The sequence below is a fragment of the Chionomys nivalis genome, chromosome 4, assembly GCF_950005125.1.
Source record: "Chionomys nivalis chromosome 4, mChiNiv1.1, whole genome shotgun sequence".
NCBI classification, from domain to species: domain Eukaryota; kingdom Metazoa; phylum Chordata; class Mammalia; order Rodentia; family Cricetidae; genus Chionomys; species Chionomys nivalis.
The window spans coordinates 92,383,038-92,402,570 of record NC_080089.1 but is presented as its reverse complement, the minus strand read 5'-3'; the positions used below and the strand labels follow the sequence as shown (position 1 = coordinate 92,402,570).

The following is a 19,533-nucleotide window of genomic DNA, read 5'->3' as shown; positions in this document are numbered from 1 at the left end:
ACTGTCTGTAGGACAAGACTGGCCACACAGGTAGAAATTTTAGTTTTTCTCATGCATTTATACTATTGCTGTTTTTAACATTCTATTTTTCCATTTTATTCTTTTCCTAAAATTCTTCTTCTTTCTCCTTATCATGCATGTACCTATTAGTTTTTTTTTTTTAATTACTACTTTTTCTTAAAGTATTTCTTTAGACACCCTTGCTTCTTTAGGAAAATGGAACTGTACTTTAGGAATGTTGCCTATTGAAGATTATGTTATATTATATAGCATTTGTTAATTAGATTGAAATTTTAAAATTTCAAAAAATGAGTTGAAGTAAAATGTATTATTCTTACAACAATTCTAAAGTTTCTTATATGATATTATTTTTATTCCATCTTTTAGATAAGTATATTTTTATGCCACAGATAATAACCTTTGGACATTTGTATGAATATTTTTCAGAAACTTATGGAACGAATTCAGAATCCTGAATATTCAACAACAATGGATGTTGCCCCTGTCATTTTAGCTGCTCATCGTAACAACTATGAAATCCTTACCATGCTTTTAAAACAGGACGTGTCTTTGCCCAAGCCCCATGCAGTTGGCTGTGAATGCATGCTGTGTTCTGCAAAAAACAAAAAGGACAGCCTCAGACATTCCAGGTTAGAAAATGAGGGTTTGATAAGTAGAAGAGTGATGTACCAAGGTACATGTCAATGATGATTATTTTAAAAAAATATTCTCTCAGTGCAATTTCTGAGAAATGTGCTTGGGAGCCTTAGTCTGGAAGGATTCCACAGGTTCTCATCCTCTGTGGAAACAAAAGAAGAACCTCTTTTCCAAAGCAACATATCCTTAGACCCAAATTCTGAAATCAAGATACCTTTATGTTGGTTTATCTTTGCAGTCCATACAATGAAATGTCTCTCTGTACTTAGCTCCTTCACAGTCAAAAAATTCAAAAAAGACACAATAATATACATAATCCAGACTCTCTGTGTATTTTTCATCTTTATGTGGCTTATTTTTCTTATTCTATTACTTTTTCCACAGTTTAATATTTATTTTATTATCTTTCATATGACATTTACTGTCTCTTTACTCTTTTTCTCCTTTCCCTCAAGCCTACATACATTTTATAAATACACTGTGTCTCACTTAGAGGTCTTTTATGTCTGAATCTATCCTTATTGCGTATTTGTAATCCTTTTCTGACCATGACAGCTTCTTAAAATGCTAAGCACCTCTTAAAAACCTAAGTGGTGGCATTGCTAGGGCAAATATGACCCTACCTGCTTGCTCCTCCCAATCCAACATGGTGGAAGTCTGTTCACTGCCTCTGAGACTGCCAGGTAGGAGCCGTCTTTACTACCTCAACTCTGATAACTTTGTGGCCCATGCTGCCACCAAGTAACTTGATGTGGGATTCCCCTCTGTATACTGTAAATATCATCAGTTAATAAAGGAACTGCTTTGAGCCTAAAGCACAGCTATAGGAGAACAAAGTTAGTTGGGGAAAACTAAACTGAATGCTGGGGAAAGAAGGGCAGAGTCAGGAGAAGCCATGGAGCTGCTGCTGGAGACAGATGTACTGAAACTTTGCTGGTAGGCAATGACCTCATGGTGATGCACAGATTAATGGAGATGAGTTAAATTAAAATGTAAGGACTAGCCAATTAGAAGCTAGAGCTAATAAGCCAAGCAGTGATTTATATAATATAGTATCTGTGTGATTATTTGGGACTGAGCAGCCAGGAACCAACAAGTAGCCTCCTTTCAACAGTAACTTGCAGCACGCTGCCCACAAACCCCTGTTAAATACTTGGCCTTCTGAAAGAGTTCATGCTGGCAGCACAGAGCTGCTGTTTTGAAACCATGCAGGGTTTTTTTTTGTTTGTTTGTTTTGTTTTTGTTTGTTTGTTTTTTGCTACTACTGAATCAGAAAGACCTCTCTTAAGGGAACTGTAACATGCTGCCAGCAAGCCCAGCCCATCTGAAAAAAATTGCAGCTAAACTTTGTTTTTAGTGTCTAGAGTTCCTTTCCAAGCCCTCTCAGGTTTTTTATGTGGATTTAGGGAGACTGTTTGTTTGTTTGTTTCCCGGTTGCCTAACAGCTCAGACCTGACATAACCACACAGAAGCTGTATTAATTAAATCACTGCTTAGTCCATCAGCTCTAGCTTCTTATTGTCTAACTCTTAGATATTAATTTAACCCATCTCCATTAATCTGTGTATTACCACGAGGCTGTGGCTTACCGGCTAATGTTCTGGCGCCTGTCTCTGGCGGGGCTACATGGCTTCTCTCTGAATCCACCTTCTTTCTCCCAGCATTCAGTTTAGTTTTCCCCATCTAGCTAAGTTTTGCCCTGCTATAGGCCAAAGCAGTTTCTTTATTTATTAACCTATAAAAGCAACACATAGACAGAAGGACCTCCCACAGCAATCCTGCCCCAGCCTCTTGAGTATCCATGAATATAGACTAATTTTGCTTTTAAGTATAAAACTATAAGTTAAAAAATCCATAAATTTAGAATTCTATAAATCCATAAATTTAGAATTCTAACAGAAAAAATTCATAACAAAGAAAATAAAAAGTTAGTACATGTCCTTTAAAATTATGTGGGTTCAGGAATGGAAATCTACTTTAACTATGTTATAGATCATTCCTTTTTGTATCATTTGTCTTTTTTTTAAAAAGATGACAAAGGCTGGGTGGTGGTGGCACATGCCTTTAATCCCAGCACTCGGGTGGCAGAGGCAGATGGATCTCTGTGAGTTCGAGGCCAGTCTGGACTACAGAGCAATTGCCAGGACAGGCCCCAAAGCCACAGAGAAACCCTGTCTCGAAAAACAAAACAAAACAAACAAAACAAAACAAACAATAAAAGACTACAAAGTAACTATCATTTCAATGTAGGTTTTAAATTAAACCACTAAAGTATTTATGTTCACATTTTCCAGACTAACTAAAATATTAGGTGATAGAAATTATAGACATATTATTTCTCCTACAACTAAGATATTCAGAAGTAAAGGAATATTCAGTTTAACATAGTGAATTTTTGTTTCCTTAAAGCATTGTGCTTTATAGTCTTAATATAGTTATGCAACGGACAAATTTAACAGGAAATATTTATCTGAAGAGAAACAAAAATAGTGTTCTAAATAGTCATAAGTACAATTAAATTATGGGTTCTTTTTTCTTTTTCTTTTCCTTTTTTTGAGAACTTCCTCCATGTGCTCTATCTGTATCATTCCCACACCTCCCTTCCCTCTTGAGCTCTTGCTGTGTTCCCCCTCCTAAAGCCATGGTCTCTTAATTATTATCATTGCCTATATGTGATATGACTCTGCAAGAGGGACCTTGGTGGTTAGCATCCAGGTGAATCTGGCCCTGCCCCTTGAGGACCTAACAGTGTCACCTCTACGTTCATGGCAGACAGTATCCTGTCTCTCCTCTCTGCTATTCCTTTTCCCAGAAACCAGTCTCCCCTTTCCGTTCCCCCCTTTCTCTTAGTAAAACTTACCCCATAAGCTCTGTCTGCCTGGTCTGTCTCTCACCTGTGCTGAGAGGGACCTTGGTGAGTGAGAGCCCAGGCAGTGGGTGAGAGATAGACAGGTCATGCAGACAGAGCTTAAGTGGGGAGTTTTATTGAGATAAAGGGAGGGGGAAGAGGGTGGCAGAGAGACAAAGACCTACTTGCAGAAATGGGCAGAACTTATCTATTAAAGGGACCTTTTGCACCTGTGTACAAACTTTGTAGCGAAGCAGCCATAGGACCCTGGGCTGTCCAGGGTACTGCCTGAGTGCATCCTGCCAGGTGACAGGCTAGCATAATGACTGAATCCTAGCAATATATGTAATCTACTGAGTCCATTTAATTCTGCTTATATGCACATGTGTCCAGGACTGACCATTTGGGATTGGATATCCTATACAGAATGTACTCCTGGAGGAAATTAATTCTTCTCTCAACAGGCTTTGACCGCCTGCAGCTTTTTAATCTATGAATGGGACCGTATGATATGTCTACTCTCTATATTGGCACATCAGCTTGTGTTGCTTTTATGCTGGTCTTGTTTAGGCATCCATATTGTTGAGCTAGTGGTGGTGCATACCTTTAATCCAGGATTTGGGAGGCAGAGGCAGACAGATCTCTGTGAGTTCTAAGACAGCCTTGTTTACTGAGTGAGTTCCAGGACAATCAAGGCTACACACATAGGAACTCTGTCTCAAACCAAAGAAGAAAAACAGTATTGAGATTTCATGGGGCATTTTTACTGTCATGCCTAGAGGACAGTCTGTAGCCATGGAGTCTGGGCCTCTGACTCTTAGTCTTTCTTCCCACCTGTCCTGTGTTTTTCCCCCAAACCTGAGGTATAGTGATTGCCTTGTAGATATATAAAAATTGAACACCCAACAGCTCCTGATCTGCATTTTGATCAATTGTGGGTTTCTGAAAGAGTCTAATCTTTTGGAAAAAGAAGGTTATCTAATGAGACACACGAGATGCACTCATCTGTGGGTATGAAGGCAAATATTTTGAAATGATTTTGGTCCAGGAAAATGACAGCAGTACTTCTCCTTGGTCTATGACCCCTCCAGGTATGGGTAGCTCTTGCTGTGTATCCTATGTTGGCCTGAAACCTAGTTTGTAACCTTCAAGCTCCCAATCCTATCTCAGCTGCCTAAGAGCTGAAATTACAGCTATATCAAGGTAGCCAAAATTTTGAATATTTGAAAAGAGTTGGTAACTTAGAGCAGTGGACAACATTTTCCAGTATTTGTTTTTCAAAATGTTAGGGAAATTATCTTGAAATATGATGGAGGTGGGTCTTGTATTTTTCTGTTACTTTCATTGGTTAACTAATAAAGAAAACTGCTTGGCCTGATAGGACAGAAAATTAGGTAGGCGGAGTAGACAGAACAGAATGCTGGGAGAAAGAAGCCGAGTCAGGCAGTCGCCATGACTCTCCTTTCCAAGATGGATGCCCGTTAGACTCGTCCCGGTAAGCCACACTCAAGTGGCAATACGGATATTAGAAATGGGTTAGATCAATATGTAAGAGCTAGCCAATAAGAGGTTATAACTAATGGGCCAGGCAGTGTTTAAAAGAATACAGTTTCTGTGTAATTATTTTGGGTAAAGCTAGCCGTGCGGGTGGCTGGGTGCCAGGAATGCAGCCCGCCGCTCCTTCGACAGAGTTGCTAGCTCAGTCGGTAGAGCATGGGACTCTTAATCCCAGGGTCGTGGGTTCGAGCCCCACGTTGGACACCAAGATGTTACGGCGTAAATGAACGGCAGACAGAAATTATAATAAAATATTCAGCTTTAATAAGGGAAGGACTTACAAAATCGAGGTTCCCACAGAGAACAGGAAAACAGAAGGGAACGCAGGGAGCACGCCCACAATCTTTATAAGTAAAAAATAACCTCAGGGGACCCTGCCCTTCAACCAAGGTGATTGGCTGGGCTTCCCCTACAGAAATAAGCATATTTTAATGTTTTGTACTTTATAAGTTTATAAACATTACATATTAAAACTAACAAGGGCAATTTTTTTATGTTGTGTAATCTAATTTTATCACAGGTTTCGTCTTGATATCTATAGATGTCTGGCCAGCCCAGCTCTAATAATGTTAACAGAGGAGGATCCAATCCTGAGAGCATTTGAACTTAGTGCTGACTTAAAAGAACTCAGCCTTGTGGAGGTGGAATTCAGGTGGGGAAGAATGGATGTCGTTATGTCTTTTGTTGTAGAATCTTCTGCTTCAATCTGTTTATAGACTGCATGATAATTTGCATTTATTTACAGTTAATCTAAGATGAGTAATGTTGTTGCCATTTGGAATTTTCTTTCTCTATCAAAGTAACATGTTGGTGCTGATTAGTTGACTCCTCCTCTGTGCTTTGCCCTTCTGTAACCACACAGTCCCCAGGCAAACCTTGCAGTCCTCCTATGGTGAGTATTTCTAGTACCCTCCTACCAGCTCCCATTTTCAAAGTGCCAACAGGAACTGTACACGAACCCACTTTCCTATCACAGTTGCCTATGTGACCCCATCTTGAAAGTCAACAAAGTTCTTTCACACTTGCGGAGCAGGATCAGAAAGCACAGGGTTTTTTTTAGCCTTAATACAAACATTCATAGTGTGTTCCTGAAAGTTCTGAGTCCAGAGACTTACAAAAGACTACATGTAAGTTTTCATGTTTAGAACTACTATTCTTTAAGTACATTGCATTAAAAAAAAAAAAAAAACTCGATATGACATCTATATACTTTGTGAACTCATAAGACGAGGATAGGGCGTGGCGGCACACACCTTTAATCCCAGCTCTTGGGAGGCAGAGCTCACTTTTGTGAGTTCCCAGGCCAGCCTTGTCTACCTAGTGATTCCAGGCAGCCAGGGCTACAAAGTGAGACCCTGTCTTTAAAAACAAAAGCAAAACAAAAGGGGACAAAATCCTCATTGTTGTGGGGAGCAGCAGGCCTCTTTCCACAGCCCGGCTTCCGGCCGCCTGGCTAGTTTATGCCCCAAAATAACGACACACAAACTGTATTCTTTTAAACACTGCCTGGCCCATTTCTATTCATGTGTGTAGCACCTTGAGGTGCGCTTACCAGGAAGATTCTAGCCTACATCCATCCTGGGTCGGAGCTTCTTCGCGTCTGCTCTGGAGCGCAGTGGCATGGCGTCTGCCCCAGAGAGGAGAGGAAATGGCGTCTGCCCCAGAGAGGAGAGGAAATGGCATCTGAGCTCACTTCCTCTTCCTCCCAGCATTCTGTTCTGTTTACTCCACCCACCTATGTTCTAGCCTATGAGGGCCAAGCAGTTTCTTTATTTTTTAACCAATGACCTTCCTCCATCACCTCATGAAGTCATATTTAAGGAACAATATCTTTGCTCATTACTATACAGCCACTTAATTGTCCTGTAATCTATTAGAGATTAAACAGATTTTGTTCTAGCTGTCTATTAAATATTCATTTAAAAATGAGATGCCTTTGCAATAACACCTTTGATGCATGTTTCCATCTGCATTTATATTCCTAAATCAAAAGGCATGTAATATAATAAATATTTCATTTGCTGAAGAACTAATTGTTGAACAACTAATTATTCACAGGTTATGAAGTAATGCAAAGAATGAGAAAAATGTTGCCTCTAAGGAAAAGTTGTGAATTTTAAGTCTAGCTACATATAGCCAGTTCACAGGAATTTTTGCCATGTGCAAAGACTAAGCAGCCTTTCTGTTCACCTTGCTTTTTACATGAGGGAAAAAGCTAAATAAAATTATTTTCTAAAATCCAGCTTCTGATTCATGACTCATAGTTGTTTGTAATATACTTATTTTTGTTTAGCTGAGTTATAAATTTAATGTAATTGATATTTAATACATAATTATGTACTAAAACATCTTCATTTCTCATAAATTATGTTAAGTATAGTTTTTATAAGTAAGTCAAAGACAGCAGTAAGGTTTGGAAACTAGTACTTCTGAAGAGAGTTCCTTGGGATATGCCATTGTGAATTTCACTCAAGTGAACACTTTAAATGAGTCACAATACTTGATCAGTGTTAGAAGTAGTGTGTACATTGTGGATTATTGAAGTTACCGTAGGTAAAAATCATCTAATAATATCAAAAATATTGTTTATATGAATAATGTCAAGGGAAATTTTAGCTATCTTACAGAGAACGAGAGAAGTGAGTTAGGTGAAAAATTGACCAAGTTTTATAAGCATTTCTCAGGGTATCAATATAGTAAGTATACTGTGTTCATCTGAAATCATCAATGTGGGCACAGGAAGCTTATTTCTCCACAGCTGTGGAGACTCCTGTGACTGTCGCAGGAAACGAGCAGATCTTCTGTGGTCCTGTCAGAATTTAAAGATCATTGAGTAAAGTAATTTCTAGTGGTGTAATCTCATTGGGCAGTGGGAATGACATTCCTAATAGCAGACTATACATTTTATAGGAATGATTATGAAGAACTAGCCCGTCAGTGCAAAATGTTTGCTAAAGATTTGCTTGCACAAGCCCGGAATTCACGTGAACTGGAAGTTATCCTAAACCATACATCTAGTGATGAGCCTCTTGACAAACGGGGACTACTAGAAGAAAGAATGAATTTAAGTCGTCTAAAACTTGCTATCAAATATAACCAAAAGGAGGTATGAAGGTTTCTGTGATCTATCTAAATTATTTTCTTTACCTTTATTTTATTTATTGTTTGGTTCTCAAATAAAAAAAGTTGTAACAATATAGAAAACATTCATAACTCAACAATGTATATACAACTTGAAGGAAGGGCCATACTAGCATCTGAAAATAGAAGTAGATACTGTTTGTAGGGTGGTCCCTCGGAACTCTGGGGTCTGACCATTAGCTGGGACCATGAATAGCATGGTCTCAGATGGGTGCTCAGATGGATGAGTCCACAGAAAGTGGAGCTCCTGAGAACTCAAAACTGAAACCTGGGAAGAGCATGGTAATTACAGCAGGCAGTGAGGCCATGGGCCAAGAAGCAGCTAAGGGCTGACTGGTGTGTTTTCGTGTGTCTTTGTTTCTTGAGCTTTTTACAGCTTGGTGGCTTTGGGGTGGAGGACCTTTTTACAGGGCAACTCCTAACTCTAAAAGTCAGGGTTGGTTTTTTTGTTTGTTTGTTTGTTTTTTGGTAAAGATTTTTGTTTTGTTTTTCTTTTCCTTCCTTCCTTTCTTTTTTTAAAAAAGATTTATTTATTAATTATGTATACAGTGTTCTGTCTGCATGTCTGCCTGCAGGTCAGAAGGGGGCACCAAATCTTATTACAGATGGTTATAAGCCACCATGTAATTTCTGGGAATTGAACTCAGGACCTCTGCAAAAACAGTCAGTGCTCTTAACCTCTAAGCCATCTCTTCAGCCCCTAAAAGTCAGTATTTATATGAAGAAGGTGAAAGAAGCCTTTCAGAGGTCATATTATGTCCCTTCTGCTAGAATGTAGTCTCTTCTGCTGGCTATAGTAATCACAGGTTACTGAATTAAAGGACGGATGGTAACAGTGATTTCCTCCTCTCTCCACCTCTTGATGACAGGAATATTAGAGAATATTTGTTCCATGCCTCAAGCCACTGTAGACTTAGCACATTTGTAGTTTAAATCTTGTTATTCTAGATACTACTTAAAATAATATAATATTATATAATTAAAATATAATATAATATAATTAAGGGATGTCAAGTATAGTGTTAGGGTTGAGTTTTCTTTAATATCTACGGAAAGGTGACATCCCCTAAGTTCTGGCTGCTGCTAAAAGTGGTATCTCACTGGAATCAAACAGAAAAATGGGGGATGAAGTAAGGGACTGCAGGGATGGCTGAGTGGTTAGGAACATAGCCTAGCGGACTGAGGTTCATCTTCCAGCACCCAAATGGCTGCTCACAGCTGTCTCTAACTCCAGGTTCAGGGTGTCCAATGCTCTCTTCTGGTCTCTGTGGGCACCAAGCACACACTGGTACATAGACATACGTGCAAGCAAAGTGTTTATACACATAAAAAATTAAAGAATGACATAAATTATTGCTAAAATGAGTATAGTTATATTAGAAAAATTCTTGATACGCATGATAGGATGCTGTGCAGTTGTTTTTTTATTGCAGGCTAAAATTCTGTGAATTAGATTCCTAAACTATCAAGATAAATCTTATTTTGTTTTTGCTTTTCAAGACAGGGTTTCTCTGTATATCCCTGACTGTCCTGGAACTTGCTCTGTAGACCAAGCTGACCTTGAAATTCAGAGATTCACCTGCCTCTGTCTCCTGAGTGCTGGAATTAAAGGCGTGTGCCACCAAAATCTTTTAAAAATATAATATTCACAAAATGCTATTTTACATTACTTGAATAATATGATTATACTTTAGTAATATGAAATCTGATTACGTTATATTAGAAAATATTGCCATTTAAATTTGTAAGCTAAGAAACTCTATGTAACTTGTACAAATTAACTTCTGTACTTGAACTAGCATTTTGCTCTTATTTGAGATTTTCTTCTCACATGAAATTCACCATTAGCCACGTTTAAGAGTGTCTTATTTTTAAGGGGCTGGAGTAGTGGCTCAGTGATTTGGAGCACTTGTTGCTGAGGACCCTGGTTCAATTCCCAGCACCCACATGGTGTTCACAAACATCTGATGCATTGTTCTTACCTCTGTGAATACCATGCATATAATGGTGTACATACATATGTGTAGGTAAAACATACGTACACATAAATAAAGCTGAAAAATAATTTTTAAGAGAGTATTTTTAATGGCTCAGGCCTGTAATCCCAGCTGCTGAGGCAGGAAGATCACAAGCCAAGAGCCAACCTGGTCTGAGGATGCGACTGCAGCTGAGTGGTAGAGCTTGTCCACCACGTACAAGGCCTAGCTTCAGTCCTCAGCACTACAGTCAATGTCTCTGATGTAGTTTAAGTTCCTCCCAGGACTTTCATGAAGTGTGCAGAGATCTAGTACATGGACCACTTTTTGTCATGCCATCTGAGTTTCTCACAACCCAGAAGCTAAAGCCAGCACTTTCGCAAAGATTAGTTAGTGCTGTCTGTATGGACTGCATATTAACATATACATACTGTTTGTCTTTGTACTGGTTTATAAAGGCTCTTGATAGTCTTTAAATATGATCAGCTCAATGCAGTAGGTTGCTAATATTTTTGATCCCTAAAATGGCATTGTGCTGTGAATAAGGTGGTATACTAAGAATTTGATGCTCAATCTTCACTAGTTTATGAGGAGCTACTATTGCTATCCAGATATTAGAGATGAGGACTGGGAAGCTTAGAGAGGGTGAAAACTTATTCATAGTTATCTAGTCTGTGCTAGAGTTTGAATTCAAACTGTGTAATCAGGCTCCATAGTCTATGCTCTGAGCCTCTACACTCTTAGTTATAAGAGGAAAAAGACATATTACAGTATGTAAGGTATTTTCATCTAATGTTAAGACTGAATATCATCCAGTTACTATTTAAAGGTTTTATTTCCCTTTTTTGTTTTTTATGTTTCTGTATGTCCTCTTCAGTTTGTCTCCCAGTCAAATTGCCAGCAGTTCCTGAACACCGTTTGGTTTGGACAGATGTCAGGTTACCGCCGTAAGCCCACCTGTAAGAAGATAATGACTGTTTTGACAGTTGGCATCTTCTGGCCAGTTTTGTCTCTATGTTATTTGATAGCTCCCAAATCTCAATTTGGCAGAATCATTCACACACCTTTTATGAAATTTATTATTCATGGAGCATCATATTTCACATTCTTGCTGTTACTAAATCTGTACTCACTAGTCTACAATGAAGACAAGAAAAATACAATGGGGCCGGCCCTTGAGAGAATAGACTACCTTCTCATACTGTGGATTATTGGTAAGTGTCAAGTGACTTTGAAAGATTTGCCTTGTTATTTAATATTCCTTGCTTGGTGACATTATGAACATGGAGTTCAATTTGCAATTTTGTCTTTTGTCACAGCTAAAATATGAACATTTATTTATTTATTTCATGATCAGTTATCTAATACTTTTTCTTTTTCACGACAGGGTTTCTCTGAGCCTGTCCTGGAACTAGCTCTTGTAGACCAGGCTGGCCTCGAACTCACAGAGATCTGCCTGCCTCTGCCTCCCGAGTGCTGGGATTAAAGGCGTGCGCTACCACCGCCCAGTTTATCTCATACTTTTATGAAGGTTAATGTTCCTGATTTTATAACTTTGTATTTCTTAAATACATGAATTTTAAAACTATTTGGATTTGTTTACCTTCCTGCTTAAGAAGCTTCTCTACCGGGTGGAAATTTTGATTTCCTCTTACACAGTAGTGTACTTGTGTAATAGAGGCTAGCAATAAACCCTGGGTGTTATTCCTTAGGAATATCCACCTTATTTCTCACTGAGGGGTGGGACTTGGTGATTAGACCATTCTGGCTGGTCAGCAGGCCCTTGTGACCCTCCTGTTTCTGCTGTTGGTATTACATGTGTATGCTGCCATCCCTGGCTTTGTGTGAGTGCTAGGACTCTAACTCAAATCATCATGCTTACACATAACTGAGCTTTGCAGCTTGTAGGTTAAAAGTTTATTTTTAAAAATTGTATTTATGTATACATGTGTGCATGTACATGCAGAGGTGCCAAAAGTCAAAGTTGGATGAATGTGTTGCTCAGTTGTTCTCCACCTTGTTCTTTGAGACAGGTCTCTCACAGAACCTGGATTTCACCAATGTGGACAAGCTGGCTGGCTCTAGGGATTTGCCTGTCTTGGCCTCCACAGCACTAGGGTTACTGATGTATGCTGATGCACTTGGCTTTTTATGTCTGTGCTGGCAATCTGAACTCACTTCCCCAATCTTGCATGGCAAGCAATTTGTCAACTGATCCATCTCCTTAGCCCTAAAAATCATTTATTCTTGGACTATGTTAATGATTATTAAGCAGAAAGTATAATTTTTTATGAGTGAATGCTCTTTTGTATATGGCATATATTTTTTTTAGGTATCTTAAAACTTAAATTTCACTTTCAGACATTTTTTTTTTTTTTTTTTTTTTTTTTTGGTTTTTCGAGACAGGGTTTCTCTGTGGCTTTGGAGCCTGTCCTGGAACTAGCTCTGTAGACCAGGCTGGTCTCGAACTCACAGAGATCCGCCTGCCTCTGCCTCCCGAGTGCTGGGATTAAAGGCGTGCGCCACCATCGCCCGGCTGTATCAGTGGTTTTATTACTAAGAATTTACCAAGTTTTGTAGTTATAATTCACTTTATATTATAAAGATGTTATTTGCATTGAAATTTAAAGAGCTCCCTTGTGACTCAGTCTGTAGGTCAGTTCTTTGTCATGGAAATATAAGCTCTGAAGAAATGATAATAGTCTGCGTGGTGCATGGCCTTTAATCCCGTCACTCGGGAGGCAGAGGCAGGCAGATCCCATGAGTTCGAGGCCAGCCTGGTCTACAAAGTGAGTTGCAGCACAATCTCTAAAAGCGACAGAGAAAGTCTGTCTTGAAAAACAAAAAAACAAAAAACAAACAAAAAAAGGAAATGATAAGAGTTTGAAATAATAAATGTTTTTATTTTCTAAAAAACATTTTATGAGTTTTACATATTTAATAAATGTTTACATAACATTCTTCAGGGATTAACTGTCCTGGACCTTGTTGTTTTGGTGGAAAAGTAAAGGATTGTGTAGAATCTTATTGCTTATTTGTGGTCTTTTAGAGAATTCCTTTATTTTTCTTTTTTCTTTCAAATTTTAAAAGCTTTTCACTAAAAGGCTCTTCTTCTCTCCCCCACCCCCCAGCTCAAGCGCCTTTGTAATACAGCTATAGTTAACCCAAGTGTTATAAACTCTTGCTCTTCAAGTATTATTTAGTTTATTATTGAATTAACGAATCTGCTGTTTTACTGTTTTAGGGATGATCTGGTCGGACATTAAGAGACTCTGGTATGAAGGGCTGGAAGACTTTTTAGAGGAGTCGCGTAATCAGCTCAGCTTTGTCATGAATTCCCTCTACTTGGCAACCTTTGCCCTCAAAGTGGTGGCTCACAACAAGGTGACTGTTCACTGTCAATCAAAGATACACACATTTATTTAAAGGACTAATATACTTAGCCATGTAACTCAGAGTTACTAGAAACCCAAATCTGTGTCTGGTGTGTCTTCATTTTAAAGTAATCTGTGTGGATCTAGTTGCTTACTTTTTCAGTAGTTTGAGTGGTTTACCTTTTTAGTGATGGTTACCTGCCATATGTTGGGTCCCATGGTTGGTGTTAGATGTACTGCATTTAATTTAATCCTCACAATTGATGGTTACCTACTATATGCTAGATTCTGTGCTCAATGTTAGATATACTGTATCTAATTACATTCTCACAGGAATTCTTGAAGATTCTCCTTATCCTCATTTTGCAAATAGGAAAATGACTTAGAGATATTAGGCAACATACCTAAGATTATGGTGTTTTTTAAAAGGTGATCTCAATACAGATGCCAGGTATTTGCTTTCTGCCAAGTGTCTTATTTCTTCATTTAGCTCATTTACCATACATACGTAAGACCTCTTCTAATTTTACACTCATCAATATTTATGGCTTCTCAGAGCCAGAAACTGTAATAAACTCTATGTTAGCTATGGGGTGTCACATTTAAGGGACTAAGATATATAACATTTCATGATTTTATTTTGGCTATTTATAGATTACAGAAAGAGCAAAGTGATTCTTACCGGTTTATTTAACATCTGTTTCCTAAAATGTTGGTTGGAGAGATTCAATGACTGAAGTGAGAAGTTTCTAAAAAAAATCAAAATTGGTCATATGTAAATGAATGGCCTGATAGTTGGGTCACATTCATTTTTCAGACTAAGTTCTTTAGTGCTAGAAGTAGTTTTCTAATCCAAACAGGACACATTAAGAGTGGAAGGATGTGTGGCTAACAGTCCCACAGAACAGCTGGGACAGGAGATGCCCCATGTCTAGCTATAACAATGCATTTTTCTACTTGAAAGAGGGGCAACTTTTGTGGTTTGCTCTAAATTCCTGAGTCAAATGTCTAGGTTTAGTATGGCATCTGATTAGTTGACAGCATCCATTCTCACAATTTGTGTTATAGAATTTGAGGAAACCTGCCAATATTTCACTCATAAAAAGTGTAATAATAAGTGTTTTTTGTTTTATTTTGCTTTTAAAAAAAAATTTATTTATGTGCTTTATCTGCAGTGTGCCTTTTTGCCAGAAGAGGGCATTAGATTCCACTATAGATGATTGTGAACCACCGTGTGGTTGCTGGAAATTGAATTCAGGACCTCTGGAAGAGCAGCCAGTGCTCTTAACCACTGAGCTGTATATCTCTAGCCCCTAATGATAAGTTTTATGATATGTTGTGGTTTTTTTTTTTTAACCAAACAATTTCTGGTAAATTTCTGCATATAAAGTGCTATTTCCTAGTATCTGTGGAAAGCTTTTATTTGGCTAAAACATTATTTAAGTCTTCTACAAGAAGACAGTTATGATAGTTTTCTTTCAGACATTTCATATATCTCTTCATTTTCCCAATCGACTTTGGCTTCTCTTTCTGCCTACAGTTTCATGACTTTGCTGACCGGAAGGACTGGGATGCATTCCACCCTACACTTGTAGCAGAAGGGCTTTTTGCATTTGCAAACGTTTTGAGTTACCTTCGGCTCTTTTTCATGTATACAACCAGCTCGATTTTGGGTCCACTGCAGGTAAACAAAGGTCTTAAATAATGTTTGTTACATGCCACTACTGTTGTATCTGATTGTTCACTTCAACACTGTTCTCATGGTGTTAAAACTACACTTGGGATTTGAAAATGACTAGCAAGTACTTTGCTTCTGGCTCATAAGTAATTTTCTTTCAAGAATTGAAACTTTATCAAGCTGTGGTCCAATGGCCTTTGGTTCAATCAAGCTCTGGTCCTTTCTTCATTTTCTGGCCACAGATATCCTTAAAATAATTGCTATGCTTCACAGACAGGAGTAACAAGTTGGGCGATGATGGCACATGCCTTTAATCTCAGCAGTCACAGAGGCAGAGGCAGGCAGATCTCTGTGAGTTCAAGGCCAGCCGGGTCTACAAAATGGGTTCCAGGACAGGTAGGGCTGTTACACAAAGAAACCCTGTCTCAACCACCACTCCCCAAAAAAAGCAGTATCAAAAAAGTCTTTTTTTTTTTTTTTACCAAAATAAAGTTCATATTTTAACTTTGAAAGATAGTTAACTTTTAATAAAAAATACTATATATATGATTTTAATACATAGATATATACATGTGAAATGAATAGCAATATGAACTTAAAGACCAGGCTGGGAGAATGGCAATCCACTATTGTAAGGCTTTCTTTCTACTGTATACAAAGTGATATGATATCACTTAAAACTAGGCTGTGATAAGATGGGTGTCATTAACCCTAAGGCAACCTATGAAATAAAGCAGTTAGAGTTAATAAACCAACAGAGGACATGAAATGACATTTAAAATGATCAAAATAAGACAGTAAAAGAGAAAAAAGGAAAAAAGTCCAGATGAATTAAAGAGGAAGAAATAACATGATAGATGTGAATAGTTCAGTTGCCGCCACAGTCCTGCCAAACACACAGTCAGGTCTGTCACAGCTGTGTCCCATGGCCTAGTACCAATTTCTGTCTTAGATAAGGTTTATTGTTCTTTGGGTTTTTTTTTTTTTTCTCTTTCTCTCTCTGTGATAAACACCATGACCAAAAGGAACTTGTAAAGGAAAGGGAATATTTAAGCTTAAAGTTCTACTTCAAGGTCCATCATTGAAAAAAGTCAAAGCAGGAAGTCAAGGCAGAAACTTTGGAGCAGGAACTGAAGCAGAAGCCATTGGGGAATGTTAGTTCCTGATTTGTTCCTCATAAATTATTTTTTTGTATGCCAAAGATAAATCCTAGTTGGGACATATATGTGCTTTTTTCATGTACTATTGAGTTTGGTTTGATAGTATTTGGGTAAAGACTTTTTTCTTTTATAATTTTTATTACATTTGTTTTTTTTTAATATTTTGGTGTATGGGTACTGTCTTAGTGTTTTATTGTTGTAAAGAGACACCATGACCAAGGCAACACTTATAAAAGAAAACATTTATTAGGGGCTTGCTGATAGTTTCGGAGGGTTAGTCCATTACCAACATAGTGGAGAAATGACAACACACAAGTAGACATGACCCTGGAGCTGAGAGCTTTACATTTTGATCCACAGGCAGCAGGGACAGGGAGGGAGAGTAGGGAGAAGGCTATGAGGAGGTGGAGAGGGAGAAAGACAAGGCACAGAGACAGAGACAGAGAGACAGAGACTGGGCCTCACGTGGGCTTTTGAAGGCTCAAAGCCCATTCCCAGTGATAGACCTCCAACAAGGCCATACCTTCTAATCCATTCAAACAGTTCCACTCGCAGTGGCCAAGCATTCAAATATATAAGACTATGGGTGCTATTTTTATTCATGTCACCATATATGTGCATGTTCCATAGCATGTGAGTTCTACAGACCTAACTCAATTGTCTGACCAGGCAGCACATGCCTTTATCTGCTGAGCCATCTTACTGGCCCTTATTTTGGTAAAGCATTTTATATGTTTATTGCAGGGATATTTAAGCCTATATAACTATTTTCTTGTAGTCTTTGTCTGCAGTTGGCATCAGGGTGATATAAATGATATTTTTATCATTGGCTTTATAAAATGAATTAAACATTTTCCAAATTCTTCACAATGGATTTATATTAAATTTTAGAAAACATTTCATAGTTTTTCACTAAAGTCATCTGATCCTTGTTAAGAGATTTTTATTATTGATTCAGTTTTTTCAGTTGTTATAGATCTATCCAGACTGTCTCTATCTTCATGACTTATTATTGAGGTTGTATATATCTAGGAATCTGTCTATTTGGACTACCCAATTTGTTGTACATAGTAGTTTATGATCGCCCCATTTGCTCTCTCTCTCTGTCATTCTCTTACTCTTTGCCTCTTTCTTTTTTCAGTTAAAATTTATGTGTGTGCTCATTTGTACGTATACATATGTATGGAGGTCTGAGGTTGATTTCACATGTCTCTCTTGATTGCCCTCCACCTTATTTTTTTTAAAACGGGGTTTCTCAGTGAAGTTGGTGCCCATTGACTGCCTGTATTGTGTGGCCAGTGAGCTCTGGAATCTGTCTATCTCCTTTTTCTTCCTTGCAAATGACCACACCTGGCATTTTTGCATGGTTACTGGGGATCCTCATGCTTGTGTAGGAGGCATATTATTGGTGACCCATGTCCCCAGCCCACTTTTCTCTCTCTTAGGTGTTGACGGAGGTTTCTGTCCCACCCCGTCCCACAGCTGTTCATTCCCAAAGAAACACACAGAGGTCTGCATAAACTGGTTGGTATATTAGCTCAGGCTTCTTAACTCTTATAACTTATATTAGCCCATAGTTCTGGTTTGTGTTAGCAACGTGACTTGGTACCTTTTTCAGCGAGGCATTTCATCTTGCTTCCTCTACGTCTGGATGATGGCTGCAGACTGAATCTTTTCCCAGAATTCTCCTGTTCTCATTGCCTCACCTCTACTTCCTGCCTGGTTGTCCTGCCTATACTTCCTCCCTGGCTACTGGCCAATCAGCATTTTATTAAACAAGTAGAAGAAACAATTTTTACAGTCCCTGGGCTCTGTGATCCTACTGCCTCAACCTCTGGTGCCAGAGAGCAGATGCGCTCCACCACACCCAGCTTTACTTCTATTGTTCTGACAGCCAAGAGTGTTTTTCCTTGGTCTGCACTAAAATGAACTCTTGTAAACCTCTGTATTGATAGTTTAATTTCCTTTTTTGTTTCTTTACACTTTCATTTTTGTGATAATAGCATATTTACAAAATGTCATAATGCTTATGACCTTTCCATCCTCAAGCTGCTTACCGGTCACATGTGTGTTTAGTATTCCAGACAGTGCCCACTACTGTGATATCCACTGTACTATTTTTAGTTCTGTATTATAAGAACTAACGTCAGTTTCTGGTGTTCTCCCTCTGTAGTAGCTCACTTTACTATTCAAGTTGGTTACACTTATTTTTTAATTAGTTGTCTTAAGTTTTTTAAAAATTAAGATTATGTCACTGTAAGTAGTTACTTAAAAAAAACTCTATTTATAAATAAGTGAATAGTGCCAGATATTTTTTCAAAGGTCATTTTTCCTGAAGTTGTCAAAAGCAATTGCTTTATTACTGCCTTAGCACATTTCCTGCTGACTTAGGTGTTGGATGAATTCTAATTGGTCTTAATAATAAAAACTCAGAGCCAGCTACCAGGGGTGAAAGCTGAAGGATTATGAAGCAGAGTGACCAGCCACTTGAGAATTCTTACCTCTACCAGTGCTCAGACCACAGGGCTGATCCTGTCCTCAGACTGACTGCTCCTCAGGCTGCACTGCTCTCCTGTCGTGTGTGTGTGTGTGTGTGTGTGTGTGTGTGTGTCCCGCCGCCACCTTATATTCCTCTCTCTGCCCAGCCATATCACTCCTGTCTCCACCTCCCTAGGGCTGGGATTAAAGTGTGGGATTCCGAGTGCTGGGATCACTTTTGTGTGATTTGTTTCTCTTTTAGACAGATTCAATCTTGTGTAGCCCAGGGTGGCCTTAAACTAACAGAGATCCATCTGTCTCCTGAGTCCTGAGATTAAAGGTGTGTGTCACCACTGTCTGACCTCTAGTGGCTTAGCTCTGCATTCTAATCTTCAGGCTAGCTTTATTTGTTAAAACACATACAAAATATCACAACACTTAGGTATGATTATATTATGAATATTCACAGTCTGAATGAATGGCTTTGTTTTCCTAAGTGACCTACTAGAATTACTTCTAGTACATTAAAAAGGAAAATACATTTCTTCTCTTTCTCACATATTTTGAGGTCAGTTTGGTCTACAGAACAAGATCCAGGACAGCCAGTGTTTCCCAGAGAAACCCTGTCTCAAAAACCAAACAATCAAAACACACACACACACAC

General features: G+C 38.4%; 1 protein-coding gene across 3 annotated transcripts in view; it reads left to right on the top strand.

Annotated features, from left to right (window-relative positions):
- Positions 1-19,533, top strand: part of Trpc1 (transient receptor potential cation channel subfamily C member 1) — a 47,811-nt gene that overhangs the window by 21,132 nt on the left and 7,146 nt on the right. For all 3 annotated transcript variants that reach the window (XM_057766738.1, XM_057766736.1, XM_057766739.1), the window contains 6 exons: positions 448-650; positions 5,583-5,714; positions 7,973-8,168; positions 11,057-11,393; positions 13,424-13,563; positions 15,094-15,237. In XM_057766738.1, the coding sequence (XP_057622721.1) occupies positions 448-650; positions 5,583-5,714; positions 7,973-8,168; positions 11,057-11,393; positions 13,424-13,563; positions 15,094-15,237 (1,152 nt within the window). The remainder of the gene's footprint in view (positions 1-447; positions 651-5,582; positions 5,715-7,972; positions 8,169-11,056; positions 11,394-13,423; positions 13,564-15,093; positions 15,238-19,533) is intronic.